Source organism: Scardinius erythrophthalmus (assembly GCF_964197995.2).
Source record: "Scardinius erythrophthalmus genome assembly, chromosome: 11".
In the NCBI taxonomy this organism is placed as follows: Eukaryota; Metazoa; Chordata; class Actinopteri; order Cypriniformes; family Leuciscidae; genus Scardinius; species Scardinius erythrophthalmus.
In genome coordinates this window covers 12,597,370-12,620,228 of record NC_138231.1, presented here as the reverse complement: position 1 = coordinate 12,620,228, position 22,859 = coordinate 12,597,370, and the positions used below count along the sequence as shown (strand labels likewise).

Here is a 22,859-nt window from a genome sequence, read left to right as displayed (position 1 = left end):
AAAACCTCTCACAATACAATTTTAACATAGTAGGATGTCCTGTTACTTTATCCTCTACAGTAAAAGACCTGGGTGTTATACTAGACTGCAACCTGTCTTTTGAAAATCATATTTCATATGTTACAAAAACAGACTTTTTCCACCTTAGAAACATTGCTAAGCTACGTAATATGCTATCAGTTTCTGATGCAGAAAAGTTAGTTCATTCATTCATGACCTCGAGACTAGATTACTGTAATGCTTTATTAGCTGGTTGTCCTGCATCCTCAATAAACAAGCTACAGTTAGTCCAAAATGCAGCCGCTAGAGTTCTTACTAGATCAAGAAAATATGATCATATAACACCGATTTTATCATCACTACATTGGTTACCTATAAAGTTCCGTATTAATTACAAGGTATTGCTACTGACTTATAAAGCCCTAAACGGCTTAGCTCCAGTCTATTTAACCGATCTTCTATCGCCCTATAATCCATCGCGCTCTTTAAGATCACTAAATTCGAGGCTTTTGGTCATACCTAGGATATCCAGATCCACCAAAGGAGGGAGAGCATTTTCACATTTAGCTCCAAAACTCTGGAATAGCCTTCCTGATACTGTTCGTTGCTCAGACTCGCTCTCCCAGTTTAAAACTAGATTAAAGACGCATCTCTTCAGCCAGGCATTCATAAAATATTTTTAATCTTACAGTTAAATCCGGCCTGGCCCTCTAGTTCATAAACGCCAGAGGAGAACTGGCCCCCGACTGAGCCTGGGTTCTCCCAAGGTTTTTTTCTCCATTAGGTCACTTGATGGAGTTTTTCGGTTCTATACCACTGTTGCCTTTGGCTTGCTCAGTTGGGGATATTTAATTTAATTTAATCAATCAATAATACTATTGATCAGCCTTACCAAACGTGGACGTTTTTTCCACTAGAAACAAACCTTGTTGTGTTATTTTGATTTAATACTGTAAAGCTGCTTTGATACAATCTGTATTGTGAAAAGCGCTATACAAATATACTTGACTTGACTTGTCTTGACATGTCCGTGTAAAAAAAATAATAAAAATTACTCTAAATAAGTACAAGAATATATGAATGTAAAGAAAAACTGTAAATGAGACTTATATCGCAAAGGATAGTACTCGTTCCCTGTGACATTAACTTATAACTTATTACATTAATTTATATCTCGCAATTCTGACATCTTTTCTCAGAATTGTGAGAAATAAACTCACAATTCTGACTTTGTAACACGACTGTGGCTATATCACGCAATTGTGAGAACAAAAGTCAGAATTGTGAGATAAAAAGTCGCAATTACCTTTTTTATTTTTTATTATGTGGCGGAAACAAGCTTCCATACAAAACAATGCCATATTTTAAGATATGTCAGTGCAAGTTGCTTTCAGTTAAAACGGCTCAAACATGCATTTTAGTCTGGGACTAACTTAAGCCTTGTCTGTGAAACCGGGGGTAAGATTATTATATTGGAGACTCTCTTGATCAATATATTCTGTAGGTAGTGTCACTGTTTTTCAATATTTTTGTTTGTTTTTGTTTTTCAGGACTCTGATTCGCCCCGGCACTCCACTGCCTCCACCAGCTCTAACTTCAGCAGCCCGCCAAGCCCCGCCTCCCCACACAAGACAAAGTCCCTCTCACTGGAGAGCACAGACCGCACAGGGTGGGACACATGATGGACTCAACGGTGAACCAATCACAACAAACTCTTGAGTCTGCCTGTAACAGTGCTCCGCCCCCCTCCCATACAGTCGCACCCAGGCACTACAGGCCCCTACACCTAATTTGCATAAAGGATCACCACTGGGGAACATACAAAGGAAAAAACCACACCAACATGTGAGCGTTTGTATGTGCGTGTGGATGCGTGGATGTTTGAGCGACGACCCCGCGAAGCTGATTGGAGGAAAAAGTGGAGGCTGGATTTAATTGTTACTGGCGTTTGTACATAGACCGGGTTAGGGGTGAACTTTTATTTATTTATCATTTAGCCATTTCAAGGTGGAAAATACCGTCACGTCCCTCACTCTGCTCCTCAGCCGTGGACCGTACGGGAATGATGATTCCATTATAGAATCCCACTAATTTACCAGGAAAAAATTGCAATGATGTATATTTTTTATTTGCTTTTAAAAGTGATGTGTGTAGTGATTCGTTTGTTACTTCAGCTAACGGAATATCAGGCGACCTCATCTATCGCTTCCTGTCCTATATTTGTAGGAATTTATAGAGGCTTTCTGACATGATGACATCTTGGGATCCGTCACCGTCATTATCGCCAGTCTCCGCGTAATCCGAACCTTCCGTGAAACAACATTAACCTGTGAAAACACATCACAGTAATGTACATAGGTTAAAAGTATAGTATAATATATAATAAGGAAATATTGAAGAGATAAACTATGTGGAAAAAGAATTATTTTAATATACTCGCGCCAAGACCATTTTAAAAAACTTCAGTTGCGTCGGTTCTTTTAGATTTTTATTTTGTTTTGTGAGACAATACTGCCTTGTGTGTTTTTATTTCGTTGACGATTTTTTGTGAGACACAAGCCAAGCTGTTTTACTACAAGTGTGCTTTAAAAAAAACTGCATAATGTCCGCCGGCTTCACTTCTGCTTTATCGGATGGCAATACATGCACCGACCGAAACTGTACAAATATCATATTTCTGCAATCTGGAACTATTAGGTCCAAATTGTTGAACTTGTCCAACATGTAATTTGAGATTTGCAGACAGACAAAAGCCACTTCGTTTCGTTTCTGGATGGTTTCATGGTTGCAGTATGGGAAATAGTCAACACACTTTGCTTCACACACATAGTTTGGAACTTTCTACCCTGGAAAAACTTGTTTTCATGGATAACAGTAATTATATCCCGTTAAGTGTTAAAACATTCACCGCTGCTATTAAATGTAAGGTTAGACTTCACCATTAAACTATATTACAATAATCTGCTCCCACAAAACCAGTATGTATTTGTCATTAGGTAGTTTTCTAATTGCTGCTGTTGCAGTTCCAAGGACATTTATTCCATCCAAAAAAAAAAGAAAGAAAAAAGAATTGTTTAAAACTCAGAAATCGCATGTCTAATGAGCAACACAGGCTTCACTTTGTTCCTTATTCTGTTTGTAGTTGATTTAATTTCGTGCCTCATGCAGGCTTCTGTTAGGTCCTCACGTCTTGATTTCTGCACCAGGTTCACGTCTGTTCATTCCACAAATGGGGAAACTCACTGAATTGGATAATTTGTTAAAAGGTTTACAGTAAAATTTCAGTAGTAAGGATGGAAACCTGCATTTCCGTAACCTCTTACACACATTTATACGAGCTCATTCTCATCTCAGTGGTTTCTTTTTTTTTTTCTTAGGATATGCTTTTTAATAATTTGTACAGTTTTGCATGTCATAAATGTCCATTCCATATGTTTCATGGTTGTATTGTTTCTAACTCACTTGAAAAAGGTGGATATCACTTCAAGCAATGAGGAATCGTTTTGCACAGATGTATTTAAGGTGAAAGGTCAATCAAAGACTGGATAAACTGGCCACTATGCATATATGGAGACGTTACTATATTAACCTGACGCTGATGTATTCAATAAACGGAGGGAAATGACACACATGGATAAGAATGTGTTAAGACTGGTGTTTTATTTTGTACGTATGCACATAAAACATGTTTATAAAAAAAAGCTTTTCACAGTTTTCGGTAAATGACTCGACTAATTATCAGTGCTAAAACTCAGAGAAGAGCTTGGTTGTAAAGTATATGCCAATTTCCAATCGAAAAAATCCTACAATATCTATTCTAAAATGACTGATGTAAAATGTTTTTTTACTCTTTTGTTTCTTTAAATTCAGCTCTTCACACTTAAAGGGATATTTCACACAAAAATGAAAATGTTGTCAGTTTCCTCAGCTAAAGGAAACATGAGAAGTAATGACCCCCCCACCCCCACCCTCCACACACACACTCAAAAATTCCCCTCCCACAAATATAAGACGACTTGCAATGTAATGCACTTGCTTTTTGTTATTTTTGGAGTTATACAACCACTGGTCACGATTTACTATCACTGTATGGAAAAGAGAAGCTTGGACGTCTTCCACAGGAAAATAAAGTCAAAAGGGTGAGTAAAATGACAACAGAATTTTCATTTTTGGGTGAGCTGTCCTTTGAAATTCGACCCAAATGTGCAGGATTTCAGTATCCATCACTAATTCTGTTCTACAAAAAGGTCAAAAGTGCAACAAACAATGGGAAGAAACATTCAAAACTGCGTCTGTAGTGAAACAAATCAGAATGCTCAAATCATAGGAGTATAAAACAGCAAGCGCCTCAACACATCACAGAATGATGATGTATCAAAAGCCCTTACGTTTGACCCTGTTTATGTAGGAACCGAGAGGTTCATACACTACCGTTCAGTTTGGTCTGTAAGGTTTTCTAATGATTTTGAAAGAAGTCTCTAATTCTCACCAAGACTGCTTTTATTTGATCAAAAATACAGTAAATAGAAATGTTGAGATTATATATTAAAATGTATTTTATTCTTCAAGCTGAATTTTTCAATGTCACATGATCCTTCAGAAATCATTCTAATATGCTGATTTGGTTCTCAAGAAACCTTTTCCTTTTCAGGATTCTTTGACGCGTAGAAAGTTCAAAAGAACCGCATTTATTTGAAACAGAAATCTTTTATAACATTATAAATGTCTTTACTGTCTCTTTTGATCAATTTAATGCATCTGTGCTGAATAAAAGCTTTAATTTCTTTAAGAATAATAAAAAAAAACCTTACTGACTGCAAACTTTTAAACGGTAGTGTATGCCATTTTTGCACAGTTTTCCACAATTTCAAGTGTTTGGCATCCTGATCAACTGATTTTATTTAATAGTTCATTTCATCCATGTAGCTCAACAGCGCAAGGCGCTAACAACGGCAAGGTTGTGGGTTCGATTCCCAGGGAACGCACATAGTCGCACTTTGTAGTTTGAATGCACTCATATATGTGCGATCCATCGTGAGGAGTTTTCACCACAAGAGTCCATGTTCTCTTTACTCGTTTGGTCGGCACGTGAAAGTTCAGGCCTTGGTCGCGTCCTCCTCTACGACGCGGTGAATGCCGTTGCCAGGGCTGCTTTGGATGGCTTGCGCAGTGATGCTGAGGTCCCGCACGCTGCTGTGCCGTGATTGGCTCTCCAGGCGCTGCAGGCTTCCGTGCCGTGATTGGCTGTCGAGGCGGTTGAGGGCGCAGTGCTGGAGCGGATCGTTAAGGCGCAGGGTGCTTCCCTGAGGGACGCGTTCCTCCACACCACGATAACTGCAAGCTGTGTACCTGAATATGGGAAACAGAATGAGATTCAGTGATGCTTCTTTGATCTGGAAGGCAGCTGTAGGTTTCGTCCAGCTGTGCCCAATGGGGGCTCTATTATCCTGGGACAGTTGCTGAATTTAGTAGGTTTAATAGAAGTAGAAAATTCACTCCATCTATTTGTATAGGTCCTATTTTGAATGATTCATCCTTGAAATAAGTCTCTTATGCTCACCAAGGCAACATTTATTTGATCAAAAACAGTAATAATTGTGAAATATTATTCAAATTTAAAATGACTATCTTCTATTTTAATATATTTAGGGCCCGAGCACCGATGGTGAAAGGACCCTATTGTTTTTGCTCCGTTTCTTCTTCTTCTTCTTCTCCAAAGTGAATCGCTTTTTAGAGGGCCTAAACATGCTCGAAAACTCATGAAACTTTGCACACGCTTCAGAAGTGGTGAAAATTTACGTGTGATATGGGTTTCAGAATTGGGTGGGGCAAAATGGCTCAGTTATTGCCCCGGCTCTACGTTTCACGTACAGGTATGAAATTTGGTACATACATGTAATGACCCATTACCTACAAAAAAGTCTAAACACAACAGGAAGTCAGCTATTTTGAACTTCCTCTCAGATTTTGGGCAGTTTTCGACATTTCCTGATGTTGTACTTTAACAAATACCTCCTACAGTTTTGATCTGATCCTCTTCAAATTTGGTGAGTGTAATCTTAAGGCCTTTTTGACGTAAATTGCGAAGATCTTGAGCTTTTGTCAAAGGGTGTGCCCTTGACGGGCTGGCGAACGTACACCTAATTTAGGCCTTTTGGTGATTTATGCATCATCAGATAAGTTCAATATGTTGCTTGCAGTTCAGATGTTGCTAGGCAACCACAGACAGCCTGCAGTAACTCAGGCATACGATGTCCAATCTGCCCCAAACTTCACATGTTTGATAAGACTCTGTCCTGAACACATGACCATGCTCATATTTGGTTATAGCAATAGTGCCACCTGCTGGTAGCAGGAAGTGTGACAAATACAAATTACTTTGACATAGTCCTCCTATATTTACTGCCCACCGTGCTCTGTTTTCTTAAAGGCGCCGGGTGGCGGCGGCATGGGTGCGAGGGCCCTTTTCATCGCTGCTTGCAGCTTTAATTAAAATTTTTATTAATTCCTGTGATGGCAAAGCGAGATTTTCAGCATCATTCCTCCAGTCTTTAATGTCACATGATCCTTAAGAAAATATTCTAATATGCTAATTTGCTGCTCAAGAAACATTTCTTCTTATTATTAAAGTCAAAAACATTTCACCATTAACAATAATAATAACAACTATTATTAGCACCAATAATTGAAAAGCAAATCAGCATATCAGAATGATTTCTGGAGGATCATGTGACACTGAAGACTGGAGTAATGAAGCTGAAAATTCAGCTTTACCATCACAGGAATGAAATACATTTTAAAATATATTAAAATAGAGGATAGTCCTTTTAAATTGTAATAATATTTCACAATATTACTGTTTTTAGTGTATCTTTGATCAAATAAATGCAGCCTTGGTGAGCATTTCTTTCAAAAACTTAAAAAAAACCCCACAGAATTATTAAAAACGTTTGACCAGTAGTGTTTCATAAAAAAAAAAAGAAGATCTTGTAATGTTTAATCAAAATATCACAACTCGATCTTCAGATGAAAATGGTGATGTATGCCGGATTTCTCCAATCATTATACTCCGCTCCTCCACAATCGACTGCAAGCTTGCATTCATTTTTGAGTGCAGCGCCCCCATCCCAAAATACAATCAACAACTGGTGCCTCAACCAACTCTCCGCCCTGATTTTTATTCATTTTTCTCGGATAATGATTGGATATCTAGATTGGATATCTAGTCTAGTACAACCATTGTGCTCATTATTTGTATATTGGTGTTTCTATGCATTACTCATTTCTTGCAAGTCTTTTTATTAAACAGTGACTAATTGGAATTCCACAGATTGGCAAAATGTGATAAAAAGTCCTCAGATTCTGGATGATTTGAGTGTGAATGATCACCTTCCGTCTCGTGAGCGGTGCAGGCTGCCGTGGAAGCTGCTGGCGCGGCTGGTGCTGGCGCTGGGCGGCTCGTCTAGCATGGCCAGGTGTGTGGAGGAGGCGTGAGTGGAGGTGCCCTGCGTGGACGTGCCTCTAGACTTCCTCACCACTGGAGTGTTGGCGTCCCGGAGGAGGAGCTGGGTGAAGTCGGGCTCCTGCAGAACCTGCCTGCTCTCGTGCACTGCTTTGCTGAGGAGGGGGGCGGCAAAGAGGGGAGCGAGTGACAGAGGAGTGAAGGAAGAGAGAGGGGGAAGGCGGAGGGGAAATGAATGAGGGAGGGGGGGGGAGTGGGACAAGGGGAGGGTGAGGAGGTTAATGCCCTGATATAAGGGACAGGGGTGTGTAGAGAGCAAGCCTTAACACTAACCCCTATGAGACAGTACACACTTACTGAACTATTTCCTCTAGCTACTTCCTGTCCTTCATTAAATATCCATATTGCGTACACAAATGGAAGAAATTTATCAAATTGTATACTGACTGAATTACTTCCTGTGGCTGTTATTTGTCTTCCACTGACTTAACACTGAAGCATATGACAGATGCACAATATATCTGTACCATATCTGTTATTGGATGATACTACAGATTTTGGATACTCAATTGTTCATGCTCATTTCCTCTATTTTTTTATTTCGATTATCTTTAGCAAATCATTTTTCATACTGTACAATATAATGTTATGATTCCTACATTTATATAATAGAATAATATGTACTGCCGTTCAAAAGTCTTATACCAAAAATACAGTAAAAACATTAATATTGTGAAATATTATTAAATATTGTACTTCTATATTATAATCTTTCTATTTGAATATGTAATTAAAATGTAAATGTATAAATAAATAAAAAGATCTCAGCATGATCCTCATGATCCTTCAGAAATTATTCTAATATGCTGATTTGCTGCTCAATAAACATTTCTTATTATTCTCAATCTTGTATACAGTTAATATTTTTGTGGGAACCATAACATGTTTTGTTCAGGATCCTTTGATGAATAGAAAGTAAAAAAAAAAAAAACAGCATTATTTTGAAATAAAAATCTTTTTTTAACATTATGAAATGTCTTTACTGTCACTTTTGATCAATTTAATGCATTCCAAAAGAAAAAAATCTTTCTGACCAAACATTTGAACGGTAGTGTATTTAGACTAAATAAATAAATCCATAAACAAATTATAGCACTACATTTAAAATGATTTTTTAGGCCATTATCAGTTTGTGTTTCTTGGAAATCAAACCCATGACCTTTAGCTCACACAAAATATGTGCATTACACTGTAGGCCTAAACAATAATGTTAGAAATCTGCCAAGCATTTCATGAGACTCACTCTTTCTTGCGATGCCCGTTGAAGAAACTGGCCCACTCGAAGCAGGTCTTTTTACTGCCGACCCAAAACACGGAGGGGATGCCCACCACCAGCATCATCAGGTACTTGATGAGGAACAAGGCGATGTCTGGCCTGCTTGTCTCTTCCACCTGTGAAGATTCATTTTCACACATTTGCTTAGTATGCAACATAAGAACAGAAGAGATTTGATTTGTGATCAGAACATTCTTCCCTTGCGGATCTCTGTGTTTGCTCATAACCTCATGCAGTGTGTGCGCGAGTGTATTTCTGGATGTCGGTTTAGCCCTGGGTTGTGCGTGTGCGATTGTGTGGATGGGAAGTGCTTTATCTCAGCTCACTGCGCAATTGCCAAAGGCATAAACAAAACTACAGCCAACACAAATGTCTGTCCTCCTCTTTATCCTATACACACATAGTCTCTTTGTGCTCTGGATGGAGCATTTCTTCTGCTCTGCTTTACATTCATATACATTACGGTTACATATTTTATTTAGATCTCATTTAAAGCCATAGGAAAACACCTAATGATACAGTCAGTTAAAGCCATACTTAAAAATGAATTTCATTGCATAACAAATATCTTAAAAAATGATTCTAGATTTAGACATTTCACTATTTTGACTAATGTAACAATATTTTTGTCTTTATTTTGAACAATATTTTTTATAGTTTAATCAAATGAAACCTAATAAATGTTGTTTGCTTATATAGCGGCTTGTGCTTTCTTTCTTTCTTTAAAATATCCCATCTGGTTTGTATGGAAGCTTGTTTCCGCCACAGAATAAAACATTTTAAAAGATAATTGCGACTTTTTATCTCATAATTATCGAGTTTACATCTCGCAATTCTGACTTTATTTCTCAGAATTGCGAGATATAAAGTCATAATTGCGTGAAATAAAGTCGCAATTGCGTGTTATAAAGTCATAATTGCGAGATATAAAGTCAGAATTGCGTGAAATAAAGTTGCAATTGCGTGTTATAAAGTCAGAATTCTGACTTTTCTCTCGCAATTGCGACTTTATTTCTCAGAATTGCGACTTTATTTCTCACAATTCTGAGAAAAAAGTCACAATTCTGACTTGATATATCGCAATTGTGAGAAAAAAAGTCAGAATTGTGAGATAAAAAGTCGCAATTATTATTTATTTATTATTCAGTGGCGGAAACAAGCTTCCGTAGGTTTGGTATTTTGTTATATAATGCAATATAATTCTAAGATTTATACATTTTTAGTGTGTCCAAATACTTTGTGTGGCCACTATATGATGACATCACTGCAGTGCAACTAGAGATCTGCTATTTATAGCAATACACTTCATAGCACTTCATGAAGTACTGTTACAGATATAACATGACACATGACAGTCCTTTTCTCTTTCTCTCTCATTAAAAACAATCCCACAATCGCGTGCTGCCTCAGGCATACACACACACACACACACGCGGATAAACATTATTACTGAGATTTTGGTGAAGCTGAAACTTTCCGTGACAGTCTTTTGGTTTTCAGTTCTGCTTCAGTTGGTTTGCATCATGTTAGACATGAGATATATTCAGTGCAGCTGCGGCTGTATGATCAACTGAGATATGCAGCTGTAAATGTCTGATGAACCCAGTGTCAAAAGCTATTATGAGGGCATTTTTTCTAGACATAAAAAGAAAAGACTGTCATATTTTTATGTTAAATACTTCCATTTAAATTCAATTGAAATTTACAGATTTACAGAAATTGTATCTCTTGATGTGAGCTTCATTTAATACCAGAAATGAGTGGAAGTGACCACTTAGTCACAACGGTCAATATTTTACAGACTAAAACATTTTCTAATATAGAGTGAAGACAGAGTTGGCAGGAGCCGCCTGTGTGTGGAGGCCTTCAATTATTCACAAGCACAGCAGTACAAATTCACTTGAGGTCAGTTTTTAATATGCTTGTTTTTTTCCAAGTAATTCTGAACAAAGTTCACATAAAAATAATTATATACAGAATAAATGCATATTCAACCCTTTAAGACTTATAACTTGCATTAACTTGCTTTTAACTATGAATATACAGTACAGTTAAAAAGTCTGGGGTCAGTGCAATTTTAGTTTTTAAAGAAATTAATCGTTTTTTTTAAGCAAGGACAAATTCAATTGATCAAAATTGACAGTAAAGGCCTTTACTTTGTTACAAAAAAAGTATATTTCAAATAAATCCGGTTCTTTTGAGTTTTTTATTCATCAAAGAATCCTGAAAAAAAGTCTTACAGTTGCCACAATTTTTTTTTTTTTCAAGATTGATAATTTTTTTGGAGTACTAAATCAGCATATTAGAATGATTTCTGAAGGATCATGTGACACTGAAGACTGGAGTAATGGCTGCTAAAAATTCAGCTTTATCATCACAGGAATACATTCCATTTTAAAATGTATTGAAATAGAAAACAGTCATTTTAAATTGTAATAATATTTCACAATATTACTGTTTTTACTGTATTTTGTTTAAATAAATGCAGCCTTGAAGACGGTAACGCAAGTATTTCATAAACAAGTGATTGTTACCTGAAAGGGGCAGGGGATGTGGTACTCTCTGCAGCGCTCCTGTACCCAGGTGGTCTCCCACACGGATCTGTGGCTCTGCTCGTACAGATAGCATCCAATGACAGTCAGCAGTGGCACCAGATACAGGACAGAAAACACGGCGATCCGGATCATGAACTTCACCAGTTTGTCCTGGTTCTCCTTCTCTAGGGGGATTTCCATTCGGACCCTATTTAGCGCCGCGACACCGGCTAACAGCAGCACCACACCTACGAACACATCCAGTGCGAGAGGCACCAAGAGGAACCAGCGCAAGGCCATGAGGTCGTAGAGTCCAACGAAACAAACGCCGCTCATGCTGTCACCCTCGATTTTGTTCATGGCCATGAGGGTGACTGTGAGGGCTCCCGGGACGCCCCAGGCCACCGCGTGGAACAGCAAAGCCTTCTTCTCGATGGCCTCACTTCCCCATTTGGGAACAGCCGCCAGGAACCAGGTGATGGTGAGAATGACCCACCAAACGCTTCCTGCCATGGTGAAGAAGTAGAGTGTCATGAAGAGCAGCGTGCAGGCCTTGTTGTGGGAGCCCTGGGTGACGGTGGAGGCGCGGAAACGCCCCGGGCTCGCTGAGTTGCACGACACGCGCTCCTCCAGCAGGAAGCCCAGAAAGAAGACCAAGGACACCATCATGTAGCAGACCGCGTAGAAGATGATGGGCCGTTCGGGGTAGCGGAAGCGCCCGACATCAATGAGAAAGGTCAGGAAGGTGAAGAGTGTCGCCGACAGGCACACAATGGAAATGACGCCGATGAAATAGCGTGCGAAAATGAGCTCATCTTTGCGGAAGTACATGTTAGGGCAGGGAGGTGAGCAGTCGCGGACGCCCATGAATGAGTAGCCCATGTCAGGCTCGATCTTCAGCTCTCGTGGGCACCAGAAGCCATAGTCCCGCTGAACCGGCGAGGGAGATTCCTCCGTGCCGTCACTGCGCGGGAGCAGGTCTATCGCTCTGGGGTAAGACTCGTCACATTCTGGAAACCTAAGAGACAAGAGTGTCATTTCAGAATATGATATTATTTCATAAAGATGTCTTAAAGGGATAGTTCACTTTGAAATTAAATTTTGGTATGTTTTATCTTACCTCCAAGGGCATCCAAGATGCAGGTGTCTTTGTTTCCGCAGTAGTTTCAATTTTGATATTTTTAGGTCAAACCGTTCTTGTCTGTCAGTCGTATAATGCAGATCTATGGTCACTATCTGAAAGAGCATGCACAGAGAAGTCCAAATTAAACAATTCCCCATCGTAAGTACACATTGATGGCCTAAGACACGAAACGAGCGGTTTGTGTGAGAAAACGAACAGTATTTATATCGTTTTTACCTCTTGTACACTTTCTGGCGCTTGCGCAGACTAAGCCAGAATGCGCGCACACGTCACACACCAGGAAGCGCGCGCGCCCTCAGATCACTTGGACGTGGTTGTGTAGAGGTAAAAACGATATAAATACTGTTCGTTTTCTCACACAAACCGCTCGTTTCGTGTCTTAGGCCATCAATGTGTACTTACGATGGGGAATTGTTTAATTTGGACTTCACTGTGCATGCTCTTTGAGATAGTGACCATAGACCTGCATTATATGACTGACAGACAAGAACGGTTTGACCTAAATGACCTACTGCGGAAACAAAGACACCTACATCTTGGATGCCCTTGAGGTAAGCTAAAACATACCAAAATTTAATTTCAAAGTGAACTATCCCTTTAATAAAAGTGATCCTGTACCTGCTACACTCCATCTCATCCGGCCAGCTGACCCCAAACATGTCCATGAGCTTGTAGCAATCGCTTTTGGCACGCTGGCACAGGTGCCGACATGGCAGGGTCACACGGCCGTACTCTGTGCACACGGGTGCGTAAAGGGCACACAGGAATGGGCGTATTTCAGTAGAGCACTCCAAGTTCACCATAGGATGAAAGGGCTGTATGGACAGACAAGAAAAATATGGAAAGTTAATAATAATAATACTAATAATTTTATTTTAAATATTTATAAATAAATAAACAAAACTCTAATTTTGGGTTTCTTGATAAAAAAAACTATTGTTTTTTATCCTGCGTGTCCAATATGTTAAATAGGGTGACCAAACATCCCAATAAAATTCAAAATAAAAGCCAAGCACTGACAGTTGCAATACTGTTTGTCTTGATACATAGTCTCAACCGTAGTTTTAATGCTAAAAATAAACACTGAACAAAATACATGCTGGTATTTTATTGGCCTCCATCTAATAACTGCTAAAAACAAACCTAATTACTTAATTACTGTAAATCTGACAAAGCATTTCCAGTCATCTTGAAATCATTTGGAGAATCTTAACCACTCAACAGCACAATATCCACCAGGCCACGTCTATGACCCACACCCAACAGTCACTTAGTCACCCTTATGTTAAATGAGAATAAAATTTGATATGTAGTTCTAGCACAGTAACGTACTTCCCTCATCTCTCTGAGGAGGCCTTTGTTTGGGGCGGGGAGACATGCTGTTTATTGCTGATGGCCCACTTACACCATGAGGCATTCTGGGAGTAGTACCAGCTTCGGGGCCGGACATAAATATGCAAATCCCACAGGGGAGAAGGAGAAAGACTCCACCCAGGACCAGACAGAGAGACAATAATGCCTCCACCCCTGCAGAGTAAGGGCTTTTGTGATGGAAGGGTGGGGGTTCTGACACCCCTTGTGTTGGAAAAAAAGGACCAAAACTTACAATCATTCACAGCCAACAAGAACAGGCTTTACATGTGCTATACATTTCATTTTTCTGCAATTACTAATGGTAAGAAGAAATACATCATTTCTATACAAAAAGATGCATATACAAAAACTGTTAATTATTATAAAAATAATAATAATATTGCTATTAGGGGTTGGTTATTAAAAATCATATGTACATAATTATACAGAAATATAACTTCTAGTGTTTGGTTGTTAGAAATGCTAATAATTTACCCACTTACTTTATATATATATATATATATATATATATATATATATATATATATATATATATATATATATATATATATATATATATATATATATATATATATATATACACAGTGAGTATATATATATTTACACACACACACACACACACACACACACACACACACACACACACACACACACACACACACACACACACACACACACACACACACACACACACACACACACACACACACACACACACACACACACACACACACACACACACACATATATATATGTATAAATAAAATAACAAAACACCAACAACAACAAACACCAATTAATTACTATAAAATAATAATAAAATAAAATATTATTGCTCCTAGGGGTTGGCTATTAAAATGCAATAATAACTTACATAATTATTATTATAAAAAATACAATAAAATAAAACTCCTAGTGTTTGTTTAAAAAAATGTATTTACATTATTATTATTTAAACATTTTTGGCTATTAAAATGCTATTTGTTACAAATTACCTGCCATGATGACTTTCATTATCTTTATAAACCACCAATTTTTCACTTAATATGGAGAAAATCACCCAAGCTAACACTAACAACAGTGTTATTATAATTCACTATTGCAAAAAAAAAACAGTCTATTGCAACAGTCCAACACATTTATGATGTACTGAATGTATAATACATATCCATAATGAAAGCATTCAGTCACAGCCAGCACACTAGGCTACCACCCAAAATGTCTGTAAAAAGGGATTAGGATGGATATTATGCTTGCCCATTTTGACACAAAGCATCTAAATCCAGCAATCATTTCCACGCACCTAATCCATATTTAACGCAACATATACCATTGAGATGTGCCACCAACATGACACGAGAAATGCTTGTTTTCAAAAATGTGCTGGTCAAATGAACTTTTGTGTATAAAGATCATTTAAATATTTTGTGGACAATAAGTAAAGCTAACATAAAACCTTAATGTGATTGACTTTTATTTTTAAGAAAATGTGAACTTCACGCTCCTTGATTTACCATTACTGGCATCTGTGGCTGTAATCGGGTACAAAAGGTTTTATGACATGTCTTATACCATTCTGAGCTCAATTGAGTGGACATACTCTAGCTTTTAGGCAAGATAAAAATAAAGCAAGTGCTATTATTTGCTGATCTGGTGAAAAACATTATCTCATCATTGCTGTCACTCCACATTACATGCAATGGTATGATCTGATGAACTCAAATGTGTGCATCTTGCCCACTGTTATCCTAAGGGCAAACATACACTTTCTACATATTAATGTCTATTCCAGTGCCTTTGTGTTTCTTAAGGGCCTTGTTATTAAGGGAAAGTTATTTAGGGATATGTACACACACACACACACACACACACACACACGCGCAGAAAGCAGAAGAGGCACAATGATTGTTGCTTCTTGTTTGGGCAGAGAGCATGTGATTCAAAGCAGTATACATGATGGTTCATACAGATGACATGCTATATAAGCTGTATGGGAGATGTGGAGGCATGCCATATAACCAGAGATTTGAAACCATAATCCCCAGAAGCAATATGGTCAGGTCTTTTTTAAAATGGCTGGATCTGTGCGTTTTACATATTTAGAGCATCACTATTGTCGGAAACACAGATTAGCAAGTTGACGTTCAATGCAGCTGCCCCATGTTTGGAGCCGCTGTGTGTTTTTACGGTTTGCCTCTAATGAAGGACTCATTTATACCCTCAATTCAAATGCATTTAATTTATACCCTCCTCAATTCAATTCAAATAGCTTTCTCTATTTTTGAAAGGGACTTTTTAAGCCCTAAATTATTTTAGCACTCCAAGACACACTTGTGTAACAATTAGGGATACAGCAATTTTTTGCATTATTTTTATGTTAAAAATGGGCAATATTCAACATATAAAAATAAATAAAAGGAAATACACTAACAATAAAAGCAATCATTTTAAATTTTAAGCCTGAATTAAAGTACTGCAATAATATAATAAAAACATTGAAAAAAGTAAAAGATTAAGTGGTGATGACAGTGACAATATCCCAGCAAGCAATAGCCGTCATTTCACCGTCTAGGTTAACTAGACCCAATATAAGTAACACACTTCTAGACAAAATAACCTTGAATTTGGTTACATGTCGTTTTTGCCAAAATAACTTGCGATATGTATGATATTCCATCATGTAAGCAAAGTAAACAGTGATTATAAGGTGTTTGATTTCATTTCTTCACTCATTTCATTTCTTTGTTATCTAATTGATGACTGGTCTATTTTTGGCTATGGTTTAGACATCTATTAAATTTTCACTGACAGCCCAAACTTTGCCTTGCTTTAGCCTAGAACTCTGGGCTGTGTTTGGACGGCTATTAGACGTCTTTTAAACGCAGAATTGCTTGCTGGGTAAATAAAATAAAAAATCTGAAATACTGCCTGATATAGTGTGTCTTTCACTGACTTACTCTTAGATCTGAGCTGAAAAAAGAAAATGGAAAAACAAGAAGGCAAACAGAAGAAATCTAGAAGTCACCTAACCTGACCATTTTTTTAAATGTGTCCATTCACGAGTAAATACACTTGTTCCTCCCTCTACCCATAAATCTAGAGTGCATATGCCTTTCTCTGTGAACCTCCACTTGCTCATCGATAAGGAAGATTAGGTCTCGTCCTCATAGCGAGATTTCAAGATATATTCTTAATACCACATTACCAATTACATTATTCTCTTCTGACTGGTTTTCCCTTTTCTACCGGTCACTATTTTCGGCAGTGAATTCATCAGCACTACCATGGTAACCAGCGATGCATAAACGGCCGGTTTAAGGGAGGGGTGTAATGGAGAGAGGTCAGAGTGCGAGTGACGACCACCTCCTGAGAGAGAAAGCCTGCTCTTTTGTTGCGATACAATTGGGATCCGTTTCCCCAGCAACCGCAGTACCTTGCGTGGGGGAGGGATGAAGAGAAGAGAGGAGGGAGTGGAGAGAAACAGACAGAGAAAAGAGGAAAGAGGACAAAGACGGAGAGATATGGATGAGGAATAATGGTCAACCCTGCCATTCCAATAAAGATTGTCCTAATGCTTATGCATTAATAAATGTGCATAAATGATACAGGCTAACATATATTTTCCTCGTTTTTAGAATGAACAATCATGTTGAAGCCTTTACTATATGCAAAACAATATAATTGTACATATTGAACGCATGTTTTTGCTTCTGTCACCAGTCTTCAATATGACATCTCTGAGGAAAATGTGAGTGATGTTCAGATAACTTCAAACTCCATCTCACCTCATAAATATCTATAAATAATAAAGAATTTCCAAGCAATGTATAGCTGATATAATTTGGGTTTGAGTTGCCAGATTGCATTACAACTGCAGGAAGCCCTTAATGATCACAACATGGTAAAAACAACACGAGGACAAGGTCAAGGTATCTTTGCATGTCTGACAAATGGGGGAGGAAGTTTATATTAACTAGATGTCAAACTATATCAATCACTGCTGCACCTGGAATGCTGAATATTATTAGTTTTACCAAGCATTTTCTTTGCACGATCAGTTCAGATCCTCCCGGAACCTTCCTGCTATTACTGCACACAACAACAATCCCAGAAACCATCCCTGTAGGCAACTGTCCCACTTCACAAATGAGGTTACCCAGAGTTCAGAGCAAGATGTTGCCACTGTCCTACAGTGGTTTTGAATCGGATAGCAAGGACGATTAATCTGCTCCTTATGAAGCCAGAAAGAAATAATTGGTTGGCGGCTGATGAAATGAAAGATTTAGTCTGGTTTCCTTCAACTTGAGATTAGTTAATTAGCTATTATCATCACCTTCTAGTCATTGATGTCAGTTGTTTGTAAAAAAAATGAGTAAAAGCTACTCGTTAACCAAATCCTGGATATTCAGAAGACTTAAAAGGGATAGTTCACCCAAAAATGTAAATTTTGTCATAATTTACTCAACCTCAAGTTGTTACAAACCTGTATTTCTTTCTTCTGCTGAACACAAAAGAAGATATTTTGAAGAATGTCGGTAACCAAACAGTTGATGAGCCCCATTAACTTCCATAGTATTTTTTTTTCCATACAATATAAGTCAGCGGGGCCCATCAACTGTTTGGTTACCAACATTCTTCAAAATATAGGCTATTTTTTTGTGTTCGGCAGCTCATACAGGTTAGGAACAACTTCAGGTTGAGGAAATGATGACAGAATTTTCATTTTAGGGTGAACTATCCCATTCATTCCAGTGGGTTTTCTTTTTCTGTTAATTTTACGTCCTCAAATGCAGAAGTCATGCCAAAAACGTTCTGACCTAATAAGTTATTTAATTTTATGTTAATTTAAAGGGGGGGTGAAATGCTCATTTTCACTCAATCTCCTGTTAATCTTGAGTACCTATAGAGTAGTATTGCATCCTTCATATCACAAAAAGTCTTTAGTTTTATTATATATATAAAAGAAAGATAGGCTGTACCGAGTCTTTCCCGAAAAAAACGAGCGGCTGGAGGCGGGCCGTGTGGGCGAAGCTAAAGCTGTGTGCTAAAGCTGTGTGCTAACAACACACAGAGACATTTGAAGCAGTCTTACTCACCGTCCGGTTCCAACGCACGACCGCGAACCTTTATCATTGTGACTTCTCGATCCTTAAGCATTAGACGATCTGCAAATCCGTCGATCTGGGATTTGTTTATAAAACAATCATCGTCGAAATGCAGGGAACAAACAGTCTTGCACAACCTCCGTTGATGCTCTGGAAAAACAAACTCCATCCACTGATCCCTTAACGCTGGGTTCTTTGGGAATCTGTGCAGGGTTGTCTTGCCCTGGCAACCAAAAACACACTTCTTTGGTGACACTGACTTCCCTAAAGCCGAGCATAGCGCTTTGATGGGCGTACTGCTTTCGCTCTCTTGCTCTGGTCTACGGTTGTGCGCGCGCCCGCGTCCTTCCGGAGAAGTGCCCTTAGGACAATATATAAGGAATATAAGGAATATAAGGAAATTCCGCTACATCTGACGTCACACATGCCCATACTCGAAAAAAACTTTCCGAAACTTGTGACAAACCGGAAGGAGCATTTTTGGAACAGAAATACTCCTTCAAACGTACAATTAAATTTTTGAAACTTTGTCCATGTTTAGCATGGGAATCCAACTCTTTAACAGTGTAAAAAACTCAGTATGCATGAAATAGCATTTCACCCCCCCTTTAAAGAACAAAATCCTTTCATTCTTGCAATCCAAACAAATAAAATATTTTCTGAAGTAATTATAAAATAACAATACAAAAAAAATCTTAAAATATATTTCATATTTTTAAATATATAAAATATAAATAATATTTTTTTACATAGTGCTTGATAATAATGCACAGTGTTACATGTGAATTGTGATTATCATTCAAATGCTTTTGAATATAATCCTTTGTGCAACAGTGGGTTTAAAAAGTATCATCGCTTTCTGTGTGTGTTTGCACTGACTACAGTGCAAAAGGTTATATAACTGCACATTTCCACACGAATGTACATGAGGACGAGCAGATGGGTTGCCTCGGCTCAACTCCGTCCATTCATTTTTCCTTATCTTTCTTCTTCTTTTTCATTTTCTGTCCCATCCCTCTGTTACACTGAGGAAGGACCGGAGTGAATAAGTTAAAACCTTGTGACTGAGGACAGCAGGTTTTAGATAACATTTACAGCGCTGTGTGTGTCCAACAGATACTCTGGCCACTGTAACAAGCTAATGCAGCTGTTCTCAGTTTGGCTCAGCTGAAAACTGCGGCCCGGTAAAGAGGATTAACCGTCGGCTTGAATCAATCCAGGCGTTATGGCCGCAGATACAAAGATTATAGAGCAATCAAAATAAACAACACGTCCAAGCACCATTAACTGCCCATAACATCAACCAGCAAGCCGTTGTAAAGCAACCTTGTTATATAAATACTTATAAGATGCTTATTTTGCCACGGCCACATGCAAAAGAGGACTAGAAAAATTGTTTAAAACAGCACGATACTTCAGAAAAAAGACACAGCAAACAGCCCCGTAGGACAGATTAAAGATTCATTTCCCTTTAAACGTTTCTGTAATGTGATCTGAATTATCTGCAGGGCACAAGAAAGAACTGGGTCAAAGCGAAAATGACAAATCTTTGGCGCTGTTAGAACATACGTTTTGAAGCAATGCACTTCAACTTAAAGAGATTCGTGGCAAAGGGTTACCCTGCATATTTTCATGACTCAAAAAAGTTATTTCTCTGCTCTCACTATTTTCCTCACTATTCAGGAAAGATTTATATATGAATGCATACATCTATATGACTGATGTTGAGGTCACGCAGTTATTAGAGCATGATGATTCGAACTAGTCCAACACTCTCAGAAAAAAAGGTACAAAAGCTGTCACTGGGGTGGTACCCTTTCAAAAGGAACTGTTATGTTACTATTTAGGTACTAATATACACCCTTTAGGGGTTTTCTGAGAGTGTAGTTTAATGTAGTGCAATTTGATGACATTGTTTAAACAGTCAGCCTGTGTCATGTGGTTTACCTCCATGGCGAGAGCAGCGGTCTGCTGGTCATAGTGATTCAGAAGGTTGGGCATGAAGGTGGTATTGTAGGAAAGGCCCTGGCACATCCTTAATGTGATAGGCTCACAGGTAAACATGCTATGGCTGCCAGGAGCTTCCAAATTGATGGCCACACATACAGTCAGCATGGAGTATAGAGCCCAAAGGAGATCCATGGCATGTCCGTCTGCGCTGGGACTGGCAAAGGGCGATTATATCAAGAAAATCTGAGCTCCGTCATTCCTTCGTTAATTATCTGTTGGTTGACACGAGACTGAAATCGCACGGATACGCTTCTCCATTTTGCTGTGACAGATCCATCATTTTTCAGTGCATGTCCATAATCCGGTGTGGGTATGACTGAGGTTGCCATGCATTTATCGGAGGTCAATTTTCATCTGTGTGAGAAAGAGCACCAAATGTCACATTTTGAAATGAACAGGCTAACATGAATTATTCATGAATGCGGTGACACATTAGTCAAACATGAAAAATCTTCTGGAGATCTCTCAAGGCGTGGGAAATGATTTCAAAGTGAACAATGCATGATCAAAAGCACTGCCATATTAAAGTGGCAGCAAATAAAAGATGCTTACCAAGGGGAAACTTCAATGTAACTATGTGTTCAGTGTAAATGAAATTAGAACATTATAACCTCAGGAACAATAGGATATAGAACACAGAACACAGTATTAACCTGTTCAGAACTGAATTATGTTCCATGATCTATTTCAACTCTAAATGCAGCCATTAAATAAATAAAATAAAAAACTGTTTATATAAAATTATTTTTTTTATTGTAATATGATACAATTAACTGTAATGTAATAACTTTAAAACTGTTAAACTATTGTTGATGTAGTTTTAGGATATATATTGTGTAGTTATAAAAGAAGGGGAAAATTGTCAACACAGAGCACAAAGTGATGCTCACAGGAATAGACACTGCGTCCAAACGGTTCACTCACACACACACACACACACACAATGCTGAATTATTTTAATTATGTTCTTGATGCTGGTTTGTGCCTGACACCTCTAGTATACTAATTTAATTTCAATTTAATTCAACGCATTTAACGCTCATTGCAAACACACACACACACACACACACAACCTTATAGGCTACCAGGAACCAGGATTTTACTATCACAAGTGACCTGTGCTAAAATGATTTTATGATTTTTTTTCTCCTTTAAAAAAACAAAAACATTTTTAACATTATTGCTGTCGTTTTTTCATCAAAAATGAAAATAAAGGCGAACGACAGATTCTTCAATAACCCTATCCATTGGGAATCGTGTTGCAGCTTCGCTATAATGAAACTCCCTTCAAAATGTGTCTGGTGTAACGTTACTCTTGAGGTGTATTCTTCTTATTTTTTACTAAAACATGTTCCTGTGCCAAATTAATTTCGAATATGATAAAAAGTCCTTCTTACCTCTCGAGTTGAAACCATTCACGTGAGGGACCCCACTCCGCGTCTCTAACAATACGAGCCCTGTGTGTCTTTCTGCAGGTTTTTTCGGATTTATACGGGCGCGCGCATTTGTCGATGACGCGCGACGAATATTGCTCTCACTCAATATAAAAGCATATTAGAACTTACGTCACTGGATTGAGCATGAAAAATACACGTTCAGTAGGCAAAAAGAGAATGACTTGGGTTTATCCACGGATATCATCGTTGCAATGGCCTGGGGCTGTTGGGAGCGGGGAGCGTCTCCGCACTATAATGAAATGAAGTTGGCGCTGCTGATTTGTGGATGCCCGGAATGATGGGCGTGTGTTTGGTAGTGGGAAGTTCGATTCATTTTCGCAATTCGGTTCTTTCGAGCAATTCATTTAGAAGAATCGGTTCAGAACGTGTCATTGATTCTTTTACGTCATTGTGTGATTACGTCATCGCGTGGTCGCGGCGTGATATATTACGTTCTA

At 38.3% G+C, this 22,859-nt stretch overlaps 2 protein-coding genes across 6 annotated transcripts in view; one reads left to right on the top strand and one right to left on the bottom strand.

Moving 5' to 3' along the window:
• cdc42bpab (CDC42 binding protein kinase alpha (DMPK-like) b) overlaps positions 1-3,636 on the top strand; it is a 64,908-nt gene extending 61,272 nt beyond the window's left edge. For 3 of the 5 annotated variants that reach the window (XM_081377770.1, XM_081377769.1, XM_081377773.1), the window contains one exon: positions 1,551-3,628. In XM_081377770.1, coding sequence (XP_081233896.1) covers positions 1,551-1,682 — 132 coding nt within the window. In that variant the 3' untranslated portion in view covers positions 1,683-3,628. Of the gene's footprint in view, positions 1-1,550 lie in introns of all 5 variants that reach the window. The other 2 variants (XM_081377772.1, XM_081377771.1) reach the window with 1 other exon arrangement.
• A 1,118-nt stretch (positions 3,637-4,754) lies between these two features.
• fzd3a (frizzled class receptor 3a) lies at positions 4,755-22,655 on the bottom strand. Its single transcript, XM_081377768.1, has 7 exons — positions 22,363-22,655; positions 20,903-21,319; positions 13,095-13,291; positions 11,333-12,350; positions 8,766-8,914; positions 7,390-7,617; positions 4,755-5,349 (listed from the first exon to the last, which is right to left on the bottom strand). Exons 2-7 carry the CDS (start codon positions 21,095-21,097, stop codon positions 5,097-5,099), a joined length of 2,040 nt encoding a protein of 679 aa, XP_081233894.1. The 5' UTR covers positions 21,098-21,319; positions 22,363-22,655; the 3' UTR covers positions 4,755-5,096.
• Positions 22,656-22,859: the final 204 nt, after the last annotated feature.

Excerpts from the sequence above, each read along its gene's own strand:
- fzd3a (XM_081377768.1), bottom strand. The coding sequence starts at position 21,097 with ATGGATCTCCTTTGGGCTCTATACTCCATGCTGACTGTATGTGTGGCC. Across the intron at positions 7,618-8,765 it reads AACGGGCATCGCAAGAAAGA|CAAAGCAGTGCACGAGAGCA; the intron begins GTGAGTCTCATG and ends CCCCCTCCTCAG. Across the intron at positions 5,350-7,389 it reads CACCGCTCACGAGACGGAAG|GTACACAGCTTGCAGTTATC; the intron begins GTGATCATTCAC and ends TCCCATATTCAG.